Source organism: Chamaea fasciata, unplaced genomic scaffold (genome assembly GCF_029207755.1).
Source record: "Chamaea fasciata isolate MVZ Bird 193981 ecotype frontalis unplaced genomic scaffold, bChaFas1.0.hap1 SCAF_3, whole genome shotgun sequence".
Taxonomy (NCBI): domain Eukaryota; kingdom Metazoa; phylum Chordata; class Aves; order Passeriformes; family Sylviidae; genus Chamaea; species Chamaea fasciata.
Window position 1 is genome coordinate 56,290,459 of NW_027094088.1, and position 24,670 is coordinate 56,315,128.

Genomic DNA, 24,670 nt, shown 5'->3' on the forward strand with positions numbered 1-24,670 from the left:
AGGCAGCAGAAAGGTGGAGATTTATGACTTATAAGACATTATCGTGAGAGCAGGGGGAAAAACCAGAATGCAGGCAGAGACACAGATGGTATTTTTTTAATCTCATATCTAAAGGTGTATGTGCCGTACAGACAAGTGATTACTCCAGCATATCGGTAAGGTCACATGCAGACAAGTAGATACTACTGCAGGCATCCCTTCCCATTCAGTGCTATGAAGTACACGTTTACCTTTCCCTGTAAATGCAGTGTCCTGTGGCTTTCATTGGAACAAATCAAGATTGCTCCATTTTGCAGATGTGGTCCTTTGTGTCTACTTACAGCTACGCCTGTGTTTTATTAGGTTGTTGTGTGTATTTTATAGAGGCTGTGGTGCAGAGGTCTGTGCCACTAGCAGCAGGAGATGAGGATTCTGTCAGTCTGTTTGGCCACCATAGCAACCTTAAGTAACTGAGCACTAAACTAATCATCTTTTTCATGTCCTGGGATGATGTAGAGCAGGCTCATCACATGATGCAGCAAGCAAGCAAGCACCGTTGGCTTGAAAAGAAGGAAAAGAGGTGACATAGTGGTGACTTTTTCTCACTGAGGTGAGATGGTTTCCTACCTTTGCCGTGTTGAGGCAGGAGATTTGGTTATAAAACTGAGAGCTGGTGATTGATTCTCAGCTGGTGAGGACTTGCTGTACAGCCTTAAGCAAAGCATTTACCCTTTTGTTCTTTCTTGTTTCCACAGCAAAAGGGGAATGTGGAAATTTTTTTTTCTGCTCTTAGATGCACTGTTAAACAAAACTGTCTGTGAGGTGCTCTGAGAGGGTAAGATGTAAAATGCTTCAGGATTGCCAGTGTTGTTAAAGGATTGCCTAAGGACAAGGTCCTCCCGACTGGGAGGATTTATAACTTCACTGTGGAGGCTTCAGTGGAAATTAAATACAATCCCAGCATTTGGGTTTTGTCCTCTCTGCTTGAATGGTGAGCTCGGTCCTGCAGACGTGTCAAGCCCTAAAGCATGGTAAGGCTGGTGCCAAAAGCCCAAACAGAGCAGGAGACTGAGCTGCTGACAGACCCTCTTCTGCCATTCCTCCTCATGGGCCAAAGTGGAGCAGTCTGACACCAGCTCCAGTCCGCCTGGAGAGAAAAGGGGGGAAACTCTACTCTGTTTCATGGCAGGATGTGAGAGTACTGCCTACGCTTTGTTCTCGCTCCCTGCCCGAGCATCTTTGCATAAAGTCCCTGTGATCAATACTGATTAACCGTCTTCAGAAAAAAGGTCCTTCCTTCCTTTGTTTCTCGTGAGATAAGAAGCATCCCGATCCTGCCAGCCTGCCCTGTGGGAATTGTTAGATACTTTGCAGACTGTAAAACCAAGCACTAGACAGTGCATAGCTGAGGTGACTCAGTGCATAGCTCCTTACACAGGAGCAAGGTTTGTTCCTCCAACTGTTACAGATGAGGAAGAGGCTGAATTATTGAGCTGAGAATCCTTTTATTTCCAGATGTTGTAGCTGATCAGGTAAAAAAAAAAATCTTTGCTGCGGGTCTGGCTTTTCTTAGTCTTTAGGCTTTGTTTAAAACTGGTAACACCCCTGGGATTAGTTAATATTTAATTTAAATGGGAAAAGAAACGAAAGGCAGGCCACAACAAATGGTTCTAGTGCACAAATCTCATCCAGTGACACAGCGGCTGAGAAACAAAGCCAGTCACCCAAGAGCAGCAGTTGAATGGTAAGGGAAGGAGCTGGAGTTCACTGCCTCAGTGAGATTTATTTCACCCTCCCAAGGAAAGCCAACCTTGGGAAAAAATAAAACAGTAAATACTTCTTCTTTCTTCTGGCTGACAGTTTACTGCTTCTGAGAAGCAGTGGTTTATGGACAACAAGAGCACCAGACAGACTGCAGCAAGAGGTGCAGCAGAGAGAAACTGGGAGATGCTGTCAGGAGAAGGGAGGGAGAGGGAGTGGGCAGGGCCACCCTTTCCAGCAGGAGAGACTCTGCAGTGAGGGGAGAACATGATTTAGGTTAAATTTAACACGGCAAAAAACTATTTCAGTTTGGAGGGCTGTGGTGATGTGGACCTAGAATGGGTGATATCATTTACCTTTCTGCATCCCACCACTCCTGCATGCACACAGCTATCAGCATCAGCAAGGTTTTAATCTTGATTTTTGAACCCAATTTTTTCCCTTATGAACTGTAGTAATTCTTCATATGGATGTGTACTTTGTTTTGTCTTTAAATGCTATGTTTATTTGATTGACCACAATGGCTCCTCAAATTAGACTGTTATTTTATGTGTTGGTTGGTGATTTTCTAACATTACAGCTATAGTGGAACCCTTGTGAATCTCGTTCATGATAATACAGAGGTATTCTTTCCCAGTTCAAATGATACTGTAGCATCTTAGCACATTTGGAGGTCAGGCAGTGTGGCAACATGATGAAAACCCCTGTTAAATGAATCATTTGTCCTTTTGTAATTGGGCTTCTTGGCACATCTTGCTGAGAAAGTGAGATGCTTCAGCCCTGAAAAACTCAAGTTCACAATGTTCACTCAAGTATCAAATCAGTATCTGTGCAAAAGGGGAAAAAGCATTTGTGATATTAATTCCCTTCTGTCTAGGGACAACTGATACATCTTTTATTTCCCTTTTTCTTTCCCTGCAGCAATGAGCTTTCTGTTACCTGAGTAGGGCAGAGAGAATGGGCAAGAAATTCTAAATCTTTACCCAAACTTGCAAAAAGGGTCAAAATTATAATGTTTAACTGCCATCTTTTATTCGTGAGTCTTTGCACTTCAGAAATTTGCCTTTAGAACCTTGCCAGAACTTGAATATGGGCTGTCATTCTGTCAGAGAACATTAAGCCAAAGTGCAAGCTATTTTCAAGATAGAAATAATAATTCACCCCCAGGAGATAGCAGCTTAAGCAGTGGTTCCATTAGCAGCCTGCCAGGCTCTTTGGGTCTTGTGGAGGCTGTGTACCACCACAGGTCCTAGGCCAGCTCTGGAGCATGCTGCAGCCACAGGTCCTGTGGATCTGCCTCCTCCTTTACATTGTTCTGAGCAATTTTTAGTGGCAGTAAAGAAGTGGGTGGGGGAAAATACTGGAGAGAGAATAATGCTGAGTGACTCTTCACTTAGGGTGAAGCAAGAATTCTTATTGTGAACAAGAATATTAATCCATTTGCCATTTTCTTTCCCACTCAGTGATTGGAAAAACAAGTGGTGTTTCAAATGTGATACCGGATGTTTGGAGTCACTTGCTCAGAAAGATTTCAAGGTTTTTATTCAGTACTTTTGAGTATCTCCCAAGGAAATATCTCTATAATATTAGGCTGGAATTAAGAGGTACCACTCACAGCAAGCTAAAGTTTGGCTTACTTATTTATATTCCCATTGGCTTACATTTTTCATACTCCCATTAGTTACATTTTTCATACTCCCTTTTTTAGTTGCATATTAAAATTGTGACCTTCAAATCTGCTTTTCCATCACATATAGTACCTTTTTGTTACTTAAGTTTTTAGGAAGCGCCCCAGACTGAGTTAAACTTTGGATGCAGTACTGCAGGTACAGCTCATACAGTGTTGGTGCAGCTCATTGGGTAAATTATTATGTGGCCTTAGTTTCATATTACGTTAGACTAAAGCCATAATTGCTGGTAATTCAATATGACACAGGAAAGGAAACATCATATTCAGCAAATTAAGCTTCATATGACAGCATTACTTACGAAATGAACAGTAGTTCAAGGACTTTCAAGGACTATAAATAGCAGGAACCTGTAAATTCAAAGAGTGGAGTTCTTAGTGATGGAAAGCAGAAGCGTTGCAGCTATTGCCATAACAAGGCAGAAAGAACCCTTCAGTGGCCTTCAGGGCTGAAGTAGGTGGATCACATTCATTGAATATCCCAAGGGATGGGTTTTCTTTTAAAAATTTCCATACTTCTGATCAGTGAATACCAGTGCTTTGGGAGTCACTGGGGTTTGCTCTCAAATTAAAGTTCAATAATATTTCTGGGTGAAAATCTGCCTCTGTTGAGAGCAGCAGGAGCTTTGCTATTGATTTGGCAGGGGATAAGGTCTCAACAAGCATGGCAGGGGAGGGTGGATCTTATTGACCTATATTTATACTAACTTTGAGGATGTAAAGAGGGCAGAACAGGTCTGCACCAAGACCCTTCCCAGGACTGCTGAGCTCAGTGAAAATTGCTTTCCCTTTGTTCACATTTCCCATGTTGAGGGCTCTCTGGGTGTCTAGAGGTGGTGATGCAGCAGAATTTAGCATCTCCTGAAGTCCCTGGCCTGAGCTGTGTTTCTCCAGAGAGCTGCCCTCACCCCCGTGTCCTGCTGCCCACTGCTGTTGATGGGAACTCTCATCATGCCTTTTCTGAGGAAAAGGATTGGGTTTTGCTACACCATGGGTATTTTAATCCTTCCTGATTTTGATGTAAAAATTATAACCTAAGTGCTTGAGTCCTAACAGAAAATTTGGCTTCATTGTGAGTTTTAGGGGTTTTTATCTCGTTCGATTGTTTGTCCATTAATGTCAGGCAGGAAAATGTTTTTAAAGAGCATTCAAAAAGTGATAGAAATCCAACCATTTCCTGTCATTTCTCTGTGGAAAACATAAAAAGCTGAGAAAATAAATCCTCCCCTGTTCTGAAATGAACATTTGCAGATCTATTTATTTCCATTTTTCATCTTGAAAAATAAATTTCTGAAATGCTGTGTCCTGTCTGCCAGATGTTTTTGCTTGAGTCACACATTTTCTCTAAATAAAATCCCCTCAAACATTTGACACGTCCTGTGTGAGCGACAGGATGTGCTTCTGACGTGCCTTTGGTAATGAAGACCTCTTACCTACCAGTGACTGAGGAATCTCTTGGAAAGGAATCATTCCCATCTTTCAAGAACAATATATTTTTTTATCTTATCTTGGAGTCTTGGATCAATAGGGTAAAATCGACATAAGTCTTTCATCAAGCCTATACATTTTATCAAAGCACTGATCAAGAACTGAAAAGGGATTTGGGTCAAAATCTAAGCAGAAGGATGAAAGACCATGAGTTGGGACATGTCTATCCCTGCCAACAAGCTCTATGTTCAAACAAAAGACCTCATTCCTGGTAACCTTGCCATTGATTTTATCTTTAAGCACCTTGTCTGTAGTCCCACCTTCCTTTCTTCCTCTGATCCCAGCAGGGCTGGGTGGGTGTCAAGGGAACAGCTCCAAACGGATCAATAGACTTTGGATCAAGCTACAGGCGATTACAGGGCCATAGTAAAACATTTTAGGTAACATCAAGGGTGTGTTCAAGCCAGCTTTCTTACAAGACTAGAAAAATCGGATAGAGATACACACAATTTACCCTTTTGTATTTTTATTTCAGCCTGAAAATGTCAGCCAAAACTCCAATTTACCTTTGCCTTTCAGTATTTGAGATATAACTGTTTTATCCTACAGAGTATGATTTTGAAATGTGCTTCTAAATTTAAAATATTTTTTTAAAACCTCATTTCAAATTTTCGAAGTTTACACACTTTTTTTAAGTCACCAGAGTATTTTATATAGTATAAACTATTTTTAAACAGCATTGAACCAATCAGAAGTACTGCCTTATTTTTTTTAACTGAAAAATCAGATGTGTAAACTTCTGTAATCTGAATGCATGTATTTACACTGATGATGGTGCACATCCCATTTTGCCTGCTGTCTCTTTTCCCACTGTTTTCTTGCTTCATCTCTGCTGCAAACTTTGTGTCATTATTTTAATTTTTCTCTCATCTCTCAAACTCTGCTCCAACAAAGACACAGAACCACAGGAAGGTAACTTACAAATTTCTCTTTCTCTCAGCAATTTCAACAGGCAACTGAAATGAGCCATTCCTCTGCCTGGCATTGCTTGGCACACACAGAGACACCAACCTGCCCCCTCTGTGCCTCTCATCTTCCCACCACATGGGAATTGCTGCTGCATTTTGTCTCCTCCAGCAATTCCCCTGGGCCCAATTCTTTGCTCTTCTGTCTCCTAGTCCCTCAATCCTGTGAACAGTAAATGTTTGTCAAGCTGGCTTTTACAGTCACTAAATGGTTCTGCAATAAACAACAGGATTGCAATTAAGTTGAAAATATTTTCCCTCCTCTGTGTCCTCAGTTAACTAATGGCAATGCTGTAGGTCAGTGTAGAGCTATACAGCACACCTGAACCAACCACACAAACAGGATTTTCCAAGCTTGAAGTTGTGTCATGGATCACACTTCACTTTTCCTGCCTTTTCTTTGTGTGCAGCTGGTATATAGCAACATTTTTCTGTAGAAGCAGCAGTAATAGCAGTAGCAGTAATGAAGATCTTGGATGGTTTAAGTGAAAGACACAAGTGTGCACTGAAGAGCTGCCAACTTTTGCACACCCACAAGTGCAGAGGCAATCTGGCCTCTTTAAAAACCAGCTTCTGAGCCTTTCACCAGAGGCAGCCGAGGCGTTTCTCACCACTGCAGCTCTCAAAGTGCTGGGCAGCTTTTACCCAGAGCTCTAAGAGGCTCTTGCATTATGCCCTAATAGTGTCCATGTATTGATCATGGGTAACAGAGTGCTAATTACACACATTCCCGTGATTAAAATGCTCAGGTTGAAATGCTGTTTATAAATTATTCTCTTATACAATAGAAGCACTTTCCTGTTGCATCAGACCAAGGTGCTCCTTCCCCAGGAAGAGGGAACCATGGGTGCTGCAAGGGTATTTGGCCCTGGAGCTGCCCAGTTCCTCCAGGGGCACGGGGAATGCACAGGGCATGGCTGGGGCATTGCAGAGGCCAGCAAGCTATAACGCCAGCTTTGCTTTCTCAGGCACCACAGAGCAGATAAACAAGGATGGATCTTCTCTTACGTGCCAAGAAAAGTAATGTAATTATTAATCTCATTTCCTCAGAGAGGACAAGGGGTGATTTATTTGGTATTTTACTTCTATAACACATTCAGTGTGTGAATTATCCCTTTGATTTTACGCCTTTCCCACTGCAGCTGCATTGTGCCATTGAAATACTGTAGAAGTCTCATCCTGGCCACAAAGAGAAGGCAGTGACCAGGAGTGAAAGACTGGGTCTGATGATCAGCCCCCCTGGGTAAGAAACCATAGGGACACAGGGAGGTCCCCTTGCTGGGGCATGTGAGAGGGACCAGCCCTGGGGATAGCACAGGGCCACAGGTCTGGGAAGGTGAGAGTCAAATCTCTGTGCCTGGGCTTTGGCGGGCTCCCGACAGTGATGGGGAAAACAGTCATTTCAAAAATGATGCCAGGATTAATTTTTCTTATTGTTCCAGGAAACCATAGTTTCTTAGTGTCTCTCCAAGGACTTGCAAGAGAGGTCCTGAATTCCTCCTGCCAGTATGGGCAAGGAATAGCTGGAAACTGAGACTTTTGCTGCAAGTTGATGGAATTTTGATGGAGAACTTTCCTTGCTAAAATGAAGTGATGGGATTTGAGTATCAGAGCGGCATTGAGGTCCTGAGCTTATTTTCTCCTCTAAACTCATTTTTCCTGACTCTCAGTCTGTACAGTTTAAAAAATAACAAGTGAGGTCGTTCTGCCCCGTTTTGAGGATTTTCTCTTGATAGGATGCAGTAAAGAGCACTGGGTTTATCCCCTGTTCACAGACCCATTTTCAAGGTGGAGTAGGGCCCTCACATGTGAGATTGTAGCAATTAAAGATTTTATGAACATTATATTGCCTTTTAACAGATTCACAAATTTAAATCAGTATTACTCCTGTTTCTAAAATATAGCAACTGAATTGCAACCAGAATTATGAGTTGGTTGAAATATTACATGTTATGAAAGCATAGACTGGCAAGAAGTAAAATTGGAAAGTTTGATCCTCATAAATTTCTATATCACTGCAGAAAACATCTCATCTCTCTCCTGTGTCCATTTTACTTCTTCGACTCTCACCGTCTCCCTGCTTTTATGAAATCTGTAGTAATTTACTTGTCTGTCAATTTACTGCTTAGGGACTGATTCAGTATTAGGGGATGGACAAACATGCAAAAATATCACGATCACATAAAATCAATTTCCTTGAGAATGAATAAAAATAAGGCTGAGGAGCTGCCTTCACTGCTTAGTAAGCCTTGGGATAATTTAATATATGCAAATGTATACAAAGTGCCATGGAGGATATAAATGTTATTGAACACTAATTGGAAGTGATCTATGGTATCACACAGAGCTTTGAGTGAGCGGGCCATTTCCAGTTTGCATTTACGTGTGTGTAATGTGTGTGTGCATAGAGATGCACACATGTGCACGCAGCCCTGGCAGTGATCACCAGCACTGAAAGCAATCACACGCTGCAGCTGACAAGTCAAAGATCAAGTAGAAGTTTTTTTGTAAAATGGGGGAAATCCTGCTTTGAATAACCAATGACTTGACCTTTGTCGGCTGTTAGTCTAGTTGGTAGCAATTATCCAAAGGAGATTAAATTATCAGTCTCAAGGCAAGGTACTTTGCATTTTGAACAAGACCAGCGATTAAACACAGATACTTTCTGAATGCCAAGGGAGTTCCCAGCAGGATAATGATTTCAGAGGAAAAGCACACTACTGTGAGTAAATTGCAGTTTTCTTCCCCCTTCCTTGCTCCTTTTCCTTAGCTTGAGATCCCTGAGGAAGGCTTACTGTGGGCTGGTGACAGCACTACTGGCTTATCCAGCAGGCTGCAAGTGGGACGGAAACAGCAGCACTCGCTGTGCTTGCAAACCAGGCAGGTGGTGCCGGAGTCCTGCTTCGGGTTCACGAACGCCTGTGTCCCAGGCCACAGTATTTTGTAGTTGGAGGCTGATTTCTAAGGCCTAATACCCATTCCTGAATACCATCCTGAGTCCCAGGTACCATCCATCTCCTCAGGAGCATCAGGCATTTCCCCAGAGGCACAGAGGACAGCTATGTCCAGGCTGGGCTGAGGGATGATTTGCCTCAGGGGTACTTGGGGTGCTGTGACTCATGGCACCATAGTGCCAGGCAGTGCCAGGACAGCTGGCACAGTGGGCAGAGCTGGCTGCAAGGCAGGATTCAGCTATTCCCACCACACTCCTTAGCAGTGGAGTGGTTCCTGCAGGCAAGACTGCCTGCATGTGCTGAGGCACCCAGAGCTGGTGGTTTAAACCAGCTGCTTTCATAGGAGGGGGCTGTGGAGGGGCTGCAGCTTTGCTGCCTCCACTGGGGCAAGAGTAACTCCAGCCAGTGTTGCAAACCCCTGAGTCAGTCAGACACCGTGAGACCAAAACTCTAAGGTAAGGATCTGGTGTGGGGGTAGGCACCACCTGCACCTGCCAGACCTCGTTGTTGTAGAGAAACTTAAAACACCTGAGGGCTGGGGTGGGTGGAGTGAGAATTCATTTCCTTTGGGTGTTCAGGCTTTTTCTTCTGGTTTTTCCCCTCAAGTGCTTTGAAATAAGAGATTAGGCCAGGCCAGTGCTCTGAAAGTCTGCAGGATGTGACTTGGATTTTGGCAACTCATCGAAGAGAATGAGCAGGTTAGTGATTTTAATGTGGCTCCTTTGAGGGGTTGTAGGGGAATAGCTGTGCCATGCTTCCACAGTCCAGGGGACTGGCTGGTTCTGGCCATCCGACCTTTGCAGCAAGCCTTTATTTTTTCAGCATGAATGAGCAAGTCCTTTAATTTACAGCTACTAAGCAACCCTACAGCATGTGACCTACTCCCTAAATCTGTACATTAGAACACAAATTTACTTAAAGAAATTTTGTTTTGTAATAAATACAGTGTTGAGCATGTGGTGGGTCCTGGTGAGCTCCAGAGGTCCTTTTCATCTTAAGTGGTTCTGTGTAAGCAGCATGGATAGGGCCAGCATCTGTCCAGATCTGAGTGGATGGTTTAGGTGAATATTTAAATTCTAAAATTTTTTTACTAGAAAAAAATATAGACTTATAACCTGCTGACTCTATACTGGAATCCTTACCTCTACTGAAAATATTAAAAAAAAAAAAAATTGCCTCCTGGGCACTGGCATTTAAATAAATCATGTAGAATTTAAAGCATGTGCTTGAACTTTTAAGTCCAGCATAAAGTTTATAAATCTTGGGAGAGGTGTTTTGGGGTTGTTTTTTTTTACTGCGATGCCCATGTTTCCACATAGCAAACACCTACATCTTCACCTGGTGGTGGGCTGCAGGGAGCAGGATTTGCCCTGTTTGTAGAGTGGGGTGCTGTGGGGTGCTCAGGGCAACCCTTGGGCTTGGTGGCATGATGGCAAATGTCTGCAGCGAGTCCAACTGGATCCAGTGCTGAGCGTGTCTGAGCAGTCCCTAGACAATGGTTTCAAGATCCAGGAGAGGTTTTCTTCTATCCTCCTGCAGCAGATGGCTGTAAACATTTCTGTAGCTGTTCAGGCTCAAGTCAAGCTGGTTGAGACAACGTGAAATTCTAGGTCAAAAGGTGAAATGCTGCTAAATTTAAGATTCAAGTTTAAGTAGATGAGTAAATGGTTACTTGGACTATTTCCATTTCAGTTGCACTAAGTAAGGGATGGCTCTCCCAGCATATCTCCCCACCACAGCTGGGTATCACAGCCACTTCACAGGAGTTATGAAAAAGGTCCTCCCCAAACATGTTTTCCCAAGTATGCAAGGCTAATTGCTGCTGTGCATCCAGGCTTGTCTCTCTAAATGTTTGGATTTAGCTCTGTAGGTTCACTTCATCATCTCTTATACAGGATTAAACAGTATATTCATTCTCCTGTCAGTTTGTTCCTACCACTTGTCTTCAGTGGAAAAACCTGAGCATTAGAGATGTTTGGGGTAAGAATTCATTTGCAGATACACAAATATATTTGATGGGATCCTCTCACTGGGAGAGAGTGAGGTTTTGGGACTTTTTTCTTTTGTCAGAGCTTAAAGGGACAAAACTGGAATACCAGCAGAAAAGCAGTGTTTTAAGGAATTGTTTTTGCTCTCCTTCCCCAAGCATGGTGTTGGATGAGGATGCTGTTGGTACTTTCTGAAGGGTTAGAAAAATAAACCATCTGTCTTTTAAAGAGCTCCTGAAACTCTTGGTTTGATAATTGCAGGTTGTCTGCACAGCTCCCAGACGTGTTTAAATCATACAGGGTATAACTCTTCCATTTCTGCTTCCAGGCTGGTGTGTGGTTTATTTGTTGCTGAGTAACTGGAGTCATGGGATAGAGATGTCCAAATTTAGCCAAGGTGAGGTTATCTGTTGCAGTGACCCGCCACAGAGAAGGCATGTATGAGGAGGACTCAGTAAATACAGGAATCTGAGCCTGGAGCCTCCCCCCTCTCTGGGCTCCCTGGCAATTTCTGCCACCCTTCTGAGCTCCTGCCAGTTGCTATAGGTGATGCCAGGCACAGGCTCAATGCAAGATGTTCTTCCTGTCTCTGGGAATCTGGTAATCCATACTGTGAGGGAGAATTGATGGGAAACAGCTTACAACACTTTGCTGTGAATTGGCTCTTGGTCATCTCTAGTAGGCTTAACTTTCCAAGTGTATTATTATCTCAGAAGCTATGTTAGACATTTTTTCTTTTTTAAACTGACAACGTTTTTCACTTGCTGGTCATCTCTTCATCTACTACTTACTTCTTAGTTACACTTCAATGCATTGGGCTGATTTAGTGTATCTCTTTAATATCAAATTAGTATTAAAAGTTCCCTTTTCAGCAGCAATTTGCAGTTAAACGTACTTTTGTTTTATATATAGCCTCCTTCAGAACTGTTGGTGCTAAGTTATATACTGCTCCACTTAAAGGAGTTTTTACATGAGATTTAGTGAAATTACCTCTCAGACTCACCTTGATTTACAACTGCTTCCATACAAATCTGTCCCAAAAGAGAGAACTTGATTCCTATGCTTTGTTCCTTCATTTACTATTTTGAATAAATAGCACTTCTTTACTATTCATTGTTTTTCTTCTTTTATTATTTTTCATTTTCCCTATACTATTGGGAATTAAATAACTTGGATACTTGGTTATTACCAACAGACTGAGATTTAAAGTCTGCCTTTCAGTAGCTCAAGAAGCAGAATTAGATACAGGTTTCATCCTGGATGAACAAACTTTTGTCAGGTATTAATGTCTGACAGTGATTGACAGTGGTTAAACATTCTAAACATAGGGGGAAAATCAACCTCTGTAGGGCACTGATGTGAAGGGCTTGGTTCATTAAACTCCCACCTCAAGCTAATGTCATAAAGAACAGATTGGAGTTACATGTTGGTTTTGTTGCTCTCCCCAGAAACCTCCCTCAGGGAGAGTTCACTTACCTCAAACACTTGAAAAAAACCAACAGGTTTGCAAATAAAACTTTTTCTAACTGCAATGGAGACACCAAAGTGATCAAGACAAGCTGGAGCCATGTGGGAATAGGTGTAGCACCCAAGCACAGAACCAGTGAATAAAGGGACTTTGTGTCGTTGCAGAGATTCTCTCTGACTGAAAGCTGTGTAGGGGCTGCTCTGCTGTCCCAAGTCAGACATTCTCCTCTCTGTTTTCCCCTTCAGCCTTTCCTCAAAAAAGAAAATGGAAAGAAATATCCAGGAGTTCACATAGTGGTGTAGCTACATGTAATGTACATAATACATGTTTTGTCCAAATACAGCCATAATTGTATTCTTCTGGAGAATAAATATAAACTCTCTGTGTGATAAGAACATGCAGGGGCTGCATTATATGGGCAACTAACAGGCTGTATCCTGAAAAGCTGAAACTCTTCTTTGGCATTAAGAATGTAACTTTGACCAGATGTTGATGGTAATTGAGTTGAAAGAGCATAATGGAAATTGCCCAGTGGGAAACAATTTAGCTTTTAAAATGTCACAACTTAAACCTTGATTTAGTGTATTGCATAGAAGTGGGCATGACTTGTATTTGATACATCCTCTTTTTTATTAGTACTCTGCAAAGTGAAGTTCTTAAGGTGCCTGTGGTGTGTGTGTGTGGGGGGGGGGGTGTAGTCCAACTCTGGGCTTCCTCAGCCCTACCTTTTTCTGCTAGTATCTCAGCTCATAGGAACATAGAACAGTTTACCTTCGAAGGGACCTGGAGATCACTTGGTGCAGGGTTGATTTGAAAAGGTTCTTCAATGTCTTGCCCAGCTGAGCCTATGCTGTTTAGCATTTTAGCTCCTCCCAATCATTGCTCAAAAGGTTGAAGTTAAAAATTTTACTGAGGAAGCAAATATTGAAGATTTTACATAAAAACTGCATGCACAAATTGATTCTTGCTTATGCTTGTGTGTATGTAATACATTACACTCAGCCACATGGAGTAGGGAACTATTATTTTGAGCACACTTGTGAAAATATTTGAATTTAGTTTACATAAGCACTCTGGCTTTAAATCCTCACTGAATGGTAACGTGTATAGTACAGCAGTCCTGTTCTCAGGACAAATGCCTGAAGGAGCTTTCAGTGTTTCCATTCCAACCCTCTCAAGCAGGGGGTCCATATCTTGGCCTTAAAAATTTTCTCTAAAATATTTTCTCCAAAGAAAATTTTAAGATAACCTGCATGTTTAAAGGGGTAACACCCTCCTTCACCACCCTAGCAATTCAGTGGAGGGGAGAGTTTGCATATGCCTCCCACCCTCACCCATGGCTGATTGGGTGGCTGTCAGCAGGGCAGACTCAGGGGGCCACCAAGAACAAACCTATATGGGTTACCCATATGGGTAAGGTCCTGGCTGAAGCACTGCAGAGAAGCTGTTTGGAAATCTAGCCATGAGAAGAGTGTTAAAAACCCAGTACTGATGCAAACCACATGCCTGGAACTAAACTCAGGTCTTTAAAAAACAGGAGCACCATCCACTAGGTGCCTGCAATGCTCAATTTCCTCCCCCACCTTCCCTGTTTTATTAATTCATGCTTCCAGGATGCTTTCTGCTATGTTATGGCCTAATGGTTTAGCACCCATAATTCCTGAAGCTCTTGCATCACTTGTGTTTGAATCCCACCTTGAGAAGCCCACAGAGAATGTTCCTGTACCTGACACTGCTTCACACAAATCCAGCTGACAACTGAGAAATGGAAAGTGTCCAACTGACTCTTGCATCTGACCCAGCCCTTCATGTCAAGGACCAAAGGCAACAGCAAGATATTTTGGGATCAGGACAGGATGTTAGCCTGATGTGTCCTTCTCCAAGCACAAATCAACTTCAAAAGGACTGTACTGACGGAGAAGAACTCATGGACAACCCTGTAGTGCATGGCCCTTTGTGGCAACAGCCAGGGACCAAGCACTTTCCTGGGTTCTAGGAAGCCAGGTAAGAGTTCCATGCTTTGCTCATATCTGGCACTTCACCACAATATAGCTGAGCTCCTTTCCTTCCTTGGCATAGCTGCGTTTAGCTGGAGACATGGGCATGACAAGACTAAGTGGCTGATGAGGAATTAAAGAAAAAAAAAGTCACTATTTAAGTAGACAAGATCATAGAGAGACAGAGAACAATAGTAAATAATGGATGTATTTATTAATAAATTCAGACAGGCACCACTTGTGCAAACTAAACATTAGCACACTTTAGCTATTAGACTTTATTTTCATGTTCATGGCAACTGAAATTATGGAAGCTTGAATTTCAAACTACAAATGAAGAAACCTGTTGCATGTGTTCTGAAGTACTTCAACGTCATCGCAGAATTAGTTCACCAGTAGCAATAACGAAGTATTCAGTCACTACAGAAAGCAGATCCTCTGATAATAAACAACCGCGTGGTGCTAAACACACTTCAGCAAAGGCAGGGATAAGTTTGGCAAGCTGCCTTGTAAAGCTGTGGTTCTGCCATGTGACATCGTTGCTCAGAGTAGATGCAAAAAGAAAGGAGTCCCACAGCCACATCCATGTAACAAGTGACACACCTACTAAGAAGACGGATCTTAAAAAATTTTCAGGTTAGACTCTTCTGCAAAAAGGCCTCAGAATCAGGGTGGCCCCAGGGAACATATTGTGTCAGTTTCTGTAGCCCAGCTGGTGGCCAATAGCTCAATCCGTTTGGATCATGACAAAGGACCAAAAATGCAATAGCTTGAGAGATTTTGGAGCTAGTTAACTAGATGGGGTGGGGGAAAAGCTACGACAAAAGACAACTGGGCCATTTCAGCTTTCCTTGAATTACTGAAGCTATCTAAACAATATAAGAAATCCCATGCACATGACTGTAGAAAATTTTACAGGATGTTTGTCAACTCTCAACTAAATGAGCTGGAATGGTGTTTTAGGGAGAGACTGATGGGTCAGATAGATGGTCCCAGAGTGTGTGGCCTGAAGGGATAAGATGGAGACAACACTATAGAAAGTACCATACAGCAGCTTGAGATAACTTATAAAACTTGTTGCTTGAACATCCACATCCATACGGGAGCTTCAAAGGCAATCAGCCAGTGCCACATTTAGTATCCCACACTGCATAGGAACAATTCCAGTGCATCTGCAGGGGAACCACAGTGACACCTAGAAAGGCACAATTATGTATTTTCTGAATTTTTCCGGACAAAATGGAGTGAAAACCTTGTTTATTTTTCTTGTAAGGAAGCTACTAGGAAAACTGTGTCTTGAAACCATACCTATTTTCTTCCAAAACTCTTTGGCTATTTCTTGGCTAGATAGATGAGTGTGTGTAAAACTAATTTACAACACTGTTGTGTGTCTGAATAGCACTCAGTTGTATTTTGTGGCACAATTTAATAGAAAATATAAGAAATCTCTCTTCCCAGCAGCTCTGAGAGCTTGAATCAGACTTTCTACTTATCATGTTTGTCATGCCCCAGTGTAATTAAAGCATCCACAGTCTAGGCTGTTACGAGCCCTATCGTCTAGTAAGAATAAAATATTAAATTGCTCTAGTTTTTACATTTAAATTTATCTTCACAGCAGTCCCTGTGGTGCTGGACGACCACGCTATGAATAGCACTGAAATGCAGTCAGCAGACATTTCCATGCTACTCCAGGGAAGGCACAGACAATTAATTGCCCCCAGTTTGCTCTACTGTCCATAATTATAGTTTTGAGTTTATAAATAACGAAGCATGATTTTAAGAACCAAAACATACCCCTCAATTACTACAGAGTTCCTGAGATAATTAAGTCTCCAAATGTGGCTCTGTAGAAGGGAACCAAGGCTACACTGCAAAAGCCCATAACACACAGATGTGCGTAAGCAGAGCAAAGCGACAGGATGGAAAACGTCACCAGGAAAATAAACTCTCTCATCATTATTTCACTGCTTTTTACCTAAAAAAACAATGGCCTATTGTCTCGATTCACCCTATTGTTCTGTCTCATTTTTTGTTATTGAAGGAGCCAACAGTCAGACAGCGACAGTTTCCTGAGGAGTAGCAACTTGGAAAGCTAAATGCAGTATCCTGTGCCTAAGGCTTGTTTTGCTACAGGTTTTAGGAAAAAGCAGGAAAGTAAACTTACTGAGACAAATTAAAGTATGCAGTTTGTAATTCAACTTGTTTGAATACCCCTTCAAATGGAAATACCTTCAATTTTTACAAGTATGGTCATTAAAACCTGCAAAATGAAGCAGAAAAAAGCTGTGCTCTGTCCACATCCCTGCTTGATGGACGTTCCTCTGTTGTTACTGGGCCGTTGTGTACCGCCAGGGAAAAACTCTAGGTCGGGAGCCAGCACAGCAGGAGGCTTCATTAGCCATGGACAGGAGCAAAGCAGCGCTTCAGAAGGAGCAGTGCCCTGTCTGAACAACTAGCTTCGCCACAACAAGCACATAATCAGCTGGACAGCCTGTAACACACGCTTTGGATAAAGACAGACCTATGGATACAAGACAGCTATGGCTTAAGTGTTTCAAAAGATCTTTGCCCAACAAGGAAACAAATTATACATTAAAAACTTTTAACAAAATACATGCTCTGTTCTTTCTCTGTTTAATATCTTCCTTGCTTGAAACTTGGCTGTTGCCCAAATGCATCCAGAGCAACGCTGGATGATAACTCAAAAATGTGCAGTTAATCTGTGTGTACTTTCAGCTCTTGAATGCCAGGAGCAAAAGTGTACTTTTCAGAGAGAAACAGGCTTGGTCACACAGCATAATCATGTTTATGCAAGTTTTTACTAGATAGCCAAGATAAAGGAAATACTTCTGTACACTCCTCTGAGAAAAGACAAAAACTCTGAGTTGAAAAACTGCTCTTTTTCAATGTCATTTTATTCACAAACAAGCATAAGCCGCAGTAGAGAGCTTCCTCCATTACAGCAAACAAAACTTTACCTTGCTGGGGCTTTTTTTCATTTGGGGTGTTTTTTTGGTGCTTTTTTTTTTTTTTTTTTTTTTTTTAAATCTTACAGCTATATTTCACCATAAAAACTAGTTTGAAGAAAGAGTAAACTTTTGCTCTTTGGTCTATCTTGACATTCCTCCAGAGACACATAATAGGAATATTTCAGATTCATTTTTTTGTCTCCTACTTGCAGGAAACAGGAAAGTTGCAGTTCTTAATTTTCAGGCTTCTGAAATGACAAAGATAAGAAATTTATACATTGAAACAAGATATATTTGCTTTCTTTAAAAAAAATAAAAAAGTGTCACAACCTAAAATGAGTGCTCCAGTGAAATGGGATATTTTTGCCTTAACAACAATAAACAAAAATGCATAATTATGCCATCGCACCTCCTATTTATTATCTGTGTAGACCAACTAAGTGAGAAACAAAAATCTGTACTTGTACTCCAGCATGATACAGACTTCAGACTGCACAGTACTGGAGTAGTTGTTGTTGACTGAAAGCTAATACTGTGGAATGAGACTAAAAGAAGTAATTTTTTTGTTCATGGGCTCAGTTTTGTGGATGTAAGGAAAAGGTCTTAAAACACTTTCTATTTGTATCTGAATAAATTAAAATGAGAACATCTAACAAATAGTTTGCAATTTTAGAACACCAGTTTTGGTCTCCTGCTCTTATGGACTTCTTTATGGCCACAAAGACGCTCATAGACAGAGCTCTGGGATTCCTTTCAAGTCCAGAAAAGCTCTGAGGGCAGCAAAGTATCCATGCTGTGTATTAAAATAATTCTGATGCTCTGCCAGTTTTGAAGAGAAGAATTCAAGAATACATCAGACACTGTGGGCAGTGGCAGCCTTACGAACTCACAACTGAGGAGAACAATTTTCCGCTGCTGCCATCAACTCAGATATTCAAAGCCTACAGAGTAAGAGCAGGCACCTACTGCCACTGATTAAATTAGAGGGATCCTTAGAGCTCACAAGGATCCTTAACAGACTTTACTTGGGCAGGTCCAGTTTGCGACTTTCCCTCACTGAGCAAAATTATTACTTCTTTTTTTTTTTTTTTTTTTTTTAAATTTCTTCCTATTGGCAGACTTGTCACCACATAAGTTTTACTCCGACTGGTGCTCTCTGTAGTCAGCTCCTAAGGAAACAATTTCAACTTTCTTAGTGTATGAGTTGGACAGTATAATTTACATAGGACAGTGGGTAGTGACGAAGGACTAGCCAGATTCCTTTGGGTTCATTTCCGTATATCAATGTTTCATTTTTTTGATAGATCACATTGCTCCTACAGAGAGACCGCAATACTGTGTGTCCATATATTGGCTCTTTGTCAACAAACAGAGCTGACTTTTATGATAAGATTTTTGCTTCTATGACTTTTTAGAGCATGTTCAAATGACTGGTGTAAAGTGGCAGAGAAAAATCAGAGTAGAAAATGACACCCAGTGTTTCAGCTCAGCCAGAGCCTCACACAGCATCCTGAGAAGCAGGAACTTCTGCCTGTATCTCTTTCACAGGTCTGATGAGGATATGCATTGCAGAAGAGGATATCAACTGCACACTAAAACAACTGTTCTCAGCTCTGCAGGCATGTTTATAATGAAACAACAGCAGTTCTTCCACAAATTTCTAAATATTTTTCAATTAAAATGTCTTAAAGATCTGAATCAGCCCTAATGAGCTGGCAAAACACCATATTATTAATAATACCATACACTAAAATGCTGAAGAATTCAAATTAAATGAAAAAAAAATCCCTTGATTTGCCATCACAGAAACAAACCCACAAAGACCTTAAAGCATGGTATCACCTACAGTGTGGGTTCACTTCAGTCAATATGTGAAAACAAAGGATACTACTAAACTTCTCCACAGAAAGTTGGGAGTAAAGAGTATATGGGAATATTATTTCACTCTTCTTCCAAAATTAGCAATGTACAAATCTAGCACATGAACCAGATGAATTTTAGAGCTAATGAACACTTGACTACCTTGTGTGGTGCTCACTGGGTATCACCATACTCTCAAGGCATTTATTTAGATTGTTAAAGGTAGGAACACAGGTGAGCATGTGCCTATATTGATGAAAAATAAACATAATCAAACTCCTTTTTTCTTTAAAATGCTTAAACTTAATGAATCATTCACCTGTCAGATGCCAACAATACCTCCATAATGAAATGAAAATAATTTATTAACAGTTGGCTATATATGTTATTTCCTACTTACTATGCTTTTGTGTCCTTGTTAGCATTTCTTTTTACATCTGACAAAACACCATCACTGACTAAAAGCCAAGTTTAACATTTTCATTTCACGCACAGCTTCCAACGAAAGGCCTTCACAGTTGGAATGGAGTATTTTGTCTCCTTAATTACTGTTGTTCTTTCAAACTCATCAGTCCCTGGTTTGGATGGATTTGTGTAAGACCAGGCAGTAAACACCCAATTAAGCAGGCTATGTGAATCTGCATATAGATTTTACATTAGGATTCTCTAGTCATTCCAAACGATTCAGAAGCAATTACATGGTGACACATGATGAATCAATATGTATGCATGAAGCTGTCAGACGTATCATGTGTATCAGTAACCAAAATGGGATATATGCCAAGGAGTGCTATGTGCAACACTACCCAGCCACAGAATAGTCAGGGCTGGTTTGCATACAGGTAATTAATTACCTGTGCATGCAGGTTAACTTTCAAGCTAGGTGCTTTTTACTTGTCTTGACTGGCACACACAAACTGGCAGAATCTGCTCTCACCAGGTGTTACATGAATACTGTGGCATTCATGTGAATGGGTGGGCAAGTGAACAATTCACTTGGTCTGGCTGGGTTGTGCAAACCTCTCCCCTCCTCCGAACAATCCATCAAAACGCAGAAATGGAAAATGAAAGCCCTTTCACTCAATCCACAGTACGAAAGGACTGCTAAAGCAGGGCTAAAGCACCTGGGCACATCCACTTCAAAGCTGTGGCTGATCTGGGGCCCAATCAGAGTCCTATTAGCTCACAGTAATAGTGTTGCTCTGTCTGAAAAAAGAAAAACCCTTTTGCTCTCCAGACCAATCAACTGGGGGAGAGAGCTAAGTGATGAAAGGAGAGAATCTCCTGACAGGCACACATGGTTTGTTTCAGCCAGGGTTACATTTTGTCTTACTCCACTTATTATGTTAAAAGGTTAAAATGGAGTAGCATGAAATATTTTCATAACATCTTGTATTTTTAAGTGAGGAACATGTGCTGCACAAAATTAAAGCAGGACACCAAGAAGATTAAGTACTCAGAGAAAGGGAGGAGGTGGTGGGGGAACTGCAACCTTCGAGGAAAAGGGAAAGAATCCAGCATGAAAAACAGGCTAAGAGGACAGCTTTGTGTGCCTGAAATGCTTATTACCATTTGAGAGAGATGACAGCAGCTATGAAAACAAAACATGAAAAAACAAAGCAGAGCTCATGAACAAACTGAGAAATATCTTCTGTGGTACCTTGGTAATGACAGACACACACTGCCACGTGATTGTAGTATCAACGAGTATTTCTTTTGAGGTAACTAAAATGACATGGTTTCTTCAGACTGGCTTTTTCCATAGCCAAGAGTGGTACAGTTGCAGAGCTGGCTCCTCCTGATGCCAAACTGACAGTGCCAGGAAATCCAAAAGGCACCATTAGCAGACAACAGCAAAGTGCCAGTCACCATTCAGCAAATGAGAAACCCATGTGATAAACTGCACATTATGAAATACATCCCCAAAGTGCCTGAAATCCTGATTGAAACTAGAGCCTAGATAAACTCCTGACATCCTTTCTTACACACGTACTAGGCACAAACATCCTCCCGCAAGCTGGAACAGGAAAATGAAGGCTGTTGACTGACCTGAATTTGGATGTCACTCTCAAAACAATCCTTTCACTTGCTCTGTGATGGGGTCAAGGTCAATGTCATAGAAGCATGGCCTTGTGGGCAGTCCTGGCATCGTGCTCATCTGTGGAAACAATGACATTCAGTTATACTCCTGCACCTGTAAGCAGATAATCAGTCTACCCTTGCATATAAACCTTAGAGAAAGGTTGAATTTTAAACACAGGCTCAACCACAGATGTGATCTTTATCACATATTTTGTTTCTGTTAAACAGGTCAAACTTGGGGTTTTTTTGATGAATTTTTAAGTATGAGCTTCTAAAAGACAAGAAAGAGAAAACAAAAGCCACAAAATACAGGCTAGCACAGCAACTTAAGAACAAATTCTATAACAAATGAACACCATTTGTCACTTGCCTGTTTGTCAAAATATTTATCCAGAACATTTATCCATTTATATCTCCTGAAAAAAAGTATCACACAGCAAAGGGCAAAGATGTAATTGTCTGAATTTACCTCGTGATTTGAATATGTTGAACTCAGACCTCTCCCATAGAAAACCAAAATACAGAAGCAGAATTATCTGTAACACCTAATGACAGGAGTAAATTGAAATAGTTCTACTAAACGTACAGGAATTACAGCTGAATCCTAATTTACTAGTTAGAATTAACAGGTTGAGATACGAAGCTAAACCAACCTAATTATCTCAAACTATGCATAATTAAGATCCTGATCTAGCATAAGACACTAGCATCTGCATACTTTTAGTTTCATGGAGTTAAATTACACAGTTAACTGCAGCTCTGCTCAGGCTACTTATACTATTATTTGAAATTGGCATTTTTAGCAGCAATTAAAGGCACATAAATGACACGGAAATATTGAGGTGCCCCACAACAGGGGTTTAAGCCCATTTAAATCAGAGGGGCTTTCCCCCATTTCCTAACTCCCTGCCTCAGGACTCCTTGCTTCTCCCTTGCAAAGGAGATGTCTTGAAAACAGGTTTGGCAGAATAATGCTGTTTTTTGATCTGCTTCATTTTCTCCTGTTTCAGCCCCTTAAGCCAGGAAGGGCTTCCCCATTCCCACTGCCACCACTGGCACAGTGTAAAAGCTGTGCCTGTGGGGCAGTTTTAAAACAGGACCAGTTTGGATCAACTTGGGTCACTTTGGCTTCACACCCTGAATATCTCACTGTTTTTCCACTAATTCAAGGAACTCTAAAAACAGCATTTGGGCTTAATGGCTCCTTAAACCCTTTTGATACCTTAACCTTGTAAGTGGAGAAAGTAGAGAATGCTCCTGCTATAATAGGTGCTGTATCCATACCTAAATTAATGAAAAACCTTACAGTCTCTCAAAACAAACCTGGAATTCAATTTTGCTTGACTGTTTGTGGCTGAGAGTCTTTAAGCATTAAAACTTATTTGCCAGGTTTTAAGGAACAAACTTTTTGCCAGGGCAAGTCAGCAGAGTCCATGAAAACTGGTGGTTAACCTGACCACAAGAGGTAACCTTCAAACATGGATGTGTAGGAAAAAAAAATTATACTGGCTTGAGTACCAGAAACACTCCAAACACAATAACCTACAGAAAGGGTCAGATTAGGGTATGTCTTCATGACTGAGCTGAAACAGCTTGCTGGAAGAGGGAAGTTTCACCCTGGGAACCCCTGGAATGATTCCCCCTTGGAGCTGGGCACTCATCTTTCTGTAACCAAGCTTGTCCAACACACTGAACTGATGTCAGTACAGGCTTTTGTGGCCAGGGTTGGTGGGCTGATGAACTAAACCTGCTTATCAACATGACCAGATCAGCACCAGACCCCAGGCTGCGCCAAGGGAGGAGCCAGAGTACACTGTGGCCAGCCATCACCTCCTGGCTCCAGCAGACTGCTCAAAGCCAGGCAACCTCCTCCCTGTATCCTCCCTAATTCCCCAACAAACACAGCTCAGCTACAGTGTTTTCTCTGGCCAAAGGCATGCCCTAACAGGATAACTGGCCTGGAAAGAGGAAAAACTTATGACCACCATCCTTGCTGCTCCAGAGTGCTAGACCTACAGGCCCTCCTGGCTCTGGGGCAGACTGTTTCATTATTGCAACCTGACCTGCTGCATATTCCGTGAAGGGGTCAGCATCTCCCTTATGCTTCAGCTTTGCTCCAGACACTCACGTACCGACTCGATCATGGGAATACAAGCAAAATGTAAGGCCTTCCCAGCACAGTCCCATTTACTCCAGAGAGTAAATGCTGCTGCCATTTCAGAGGTTAATCCCGTACTGAGAAGGGGGAAAGGCACCTCGGGAGCTCAGTACTGGCACAGCCATCATCTCACTTGAGATCTAGCTCAAAGGAAAAACAATGCAACAAGTTCTTCTAGTGGCTCAGTACATTTCCTCTGTTTTTAAATATAGTCCTTCCTGATGTTTTGTTATTGTACGTAGTAGGAGTAAAAGACAAAACTGTCAGTTTGTGTTGACCAAACCCTGCCTCTGACTGCATGACATCATTTTTTGGCTGACATTGCCTTGGCATCTTACCTAAGTACAATAACACCTTGCTACTATTTTTTATCCATTGGCCACAGTAGTTGGACTACTGCATTATTAGGGTTACTTAATTATTTTCTGTCCCAGATTCCTTCCAGTTTCTGAGTTAATGTTTGACAAGGAACTGCCTTAATTAATTACATGTCACTGGGAGGGGAATGAACAAATTGCCAAAGACAATTTTCTGGTTACTTTGTGTGTAGCAGCTCAACATCTGAAAGCAAACTCCCAAATTCCAAGTTTCTTTTTTCAACTGTATCTAATTTAGAAGAGTGGGGGGTTTTTTTGGTGTGTTTTTTTTTTTTTTTTTTTTTTTTTTTTTTTTTTTTTTTAAGAAATAACAAATACCAGTCCAACATTAGTATTCATTTGTATTTTGCATTTTGGACTTGGGTTATTTTTCTTTCATAGGCACAGTTCTATACCAGTATAACTCTACTGTATTAACTAATGAAAAGTTATTACATTTTAAAAAATGCAAATATCAAACCAGTTTATTGCTGGTTTGGGAAATACAACTATTCTCATATTGAAAACTGAAGTCAACAAAAGGGAATAGGTTCATTTGAATTAAAACCACTGCTGCATAAAACAAAGTACAAGGCAAAGAAAAACCTCCAGAAGAAACACTTTGGGACAAATACTTATGTGAATTACACACTAAAAATAAACTATGTACTGTCATTTTTCCCATGGCCCAGACCTTCAGCCATGTAGATTTATGATCATTACTCTCTGCTCTCATTATCTGTACACACAGAGGTAACATGCAGAAGAATCTATCCCTTTTTCATTACTTCAAGGTCAGTAAGAGGAGAAAGCTGGCTGGCTGAGGAGAGTACTACCAATTATTCCCTCTCCAGCCCTCCATTTCTCTCCTTCAACCACAAAGGCAGGAAAGAAAAGAGGGCTCAGCCTGCTGCAAGGCTGCAGTGAGGCTTCACCTGACTAGCTTTCCACATGGCTG

At 41.4% G+C, this 24,670-nt stretch overlaps 1 protein-coding gene and 1 long non-coding RNA gene across 3 annotated transcripts in view; one reads left to right on the forward strand and one right to left on the reverse strand.

Moving 5' to 3' along the window:
• Nucleotides 1-9,420: 9,420 nt before the first annotated feature.
• Nucleotides 9,421-17,339, forward strand: LOC136286938 (uncharacterized). The gene is made up of 3 exons (XR_010720032.1): nt 9,421-9,532; nt 13,904-14,294; nt 16,329-17,339. It is a non-coding gene; the product is annotated as an uncharacterized lncRNA (long non-coding RNA).
• Nucleotides 17,340-17,419: 80 nt separating this feature from the next.
• Nucleotides 17,420-24,670, reverse strand: part of MTHFD1L (methylenetetrahydrofolate dehydrogenase (NADP+ dependent) 1 like) — a 141,827-nt gene continuing 134,576 nt past the window's right edge. For both annotated transcript variants that reach the window (XM_066179094.1, XM_066179093.1), the window contains 2 exons: nt 21,166-21,274; nt 17,420-17,504 (listed from right to left, as the gene is read on the reverse strand). In XM_066179094.1, the coding sequence (XP_066035191.1) occupies nt 21,185-21,274 (90 nt within the window). In that variant the 3' untranslated portion in view covers nt 17,420-17,504; nt 21,166-21,184. The remainder of the gene's footprint in view (nt 17,505-21,165; nt 21,275-24,670) is intronic.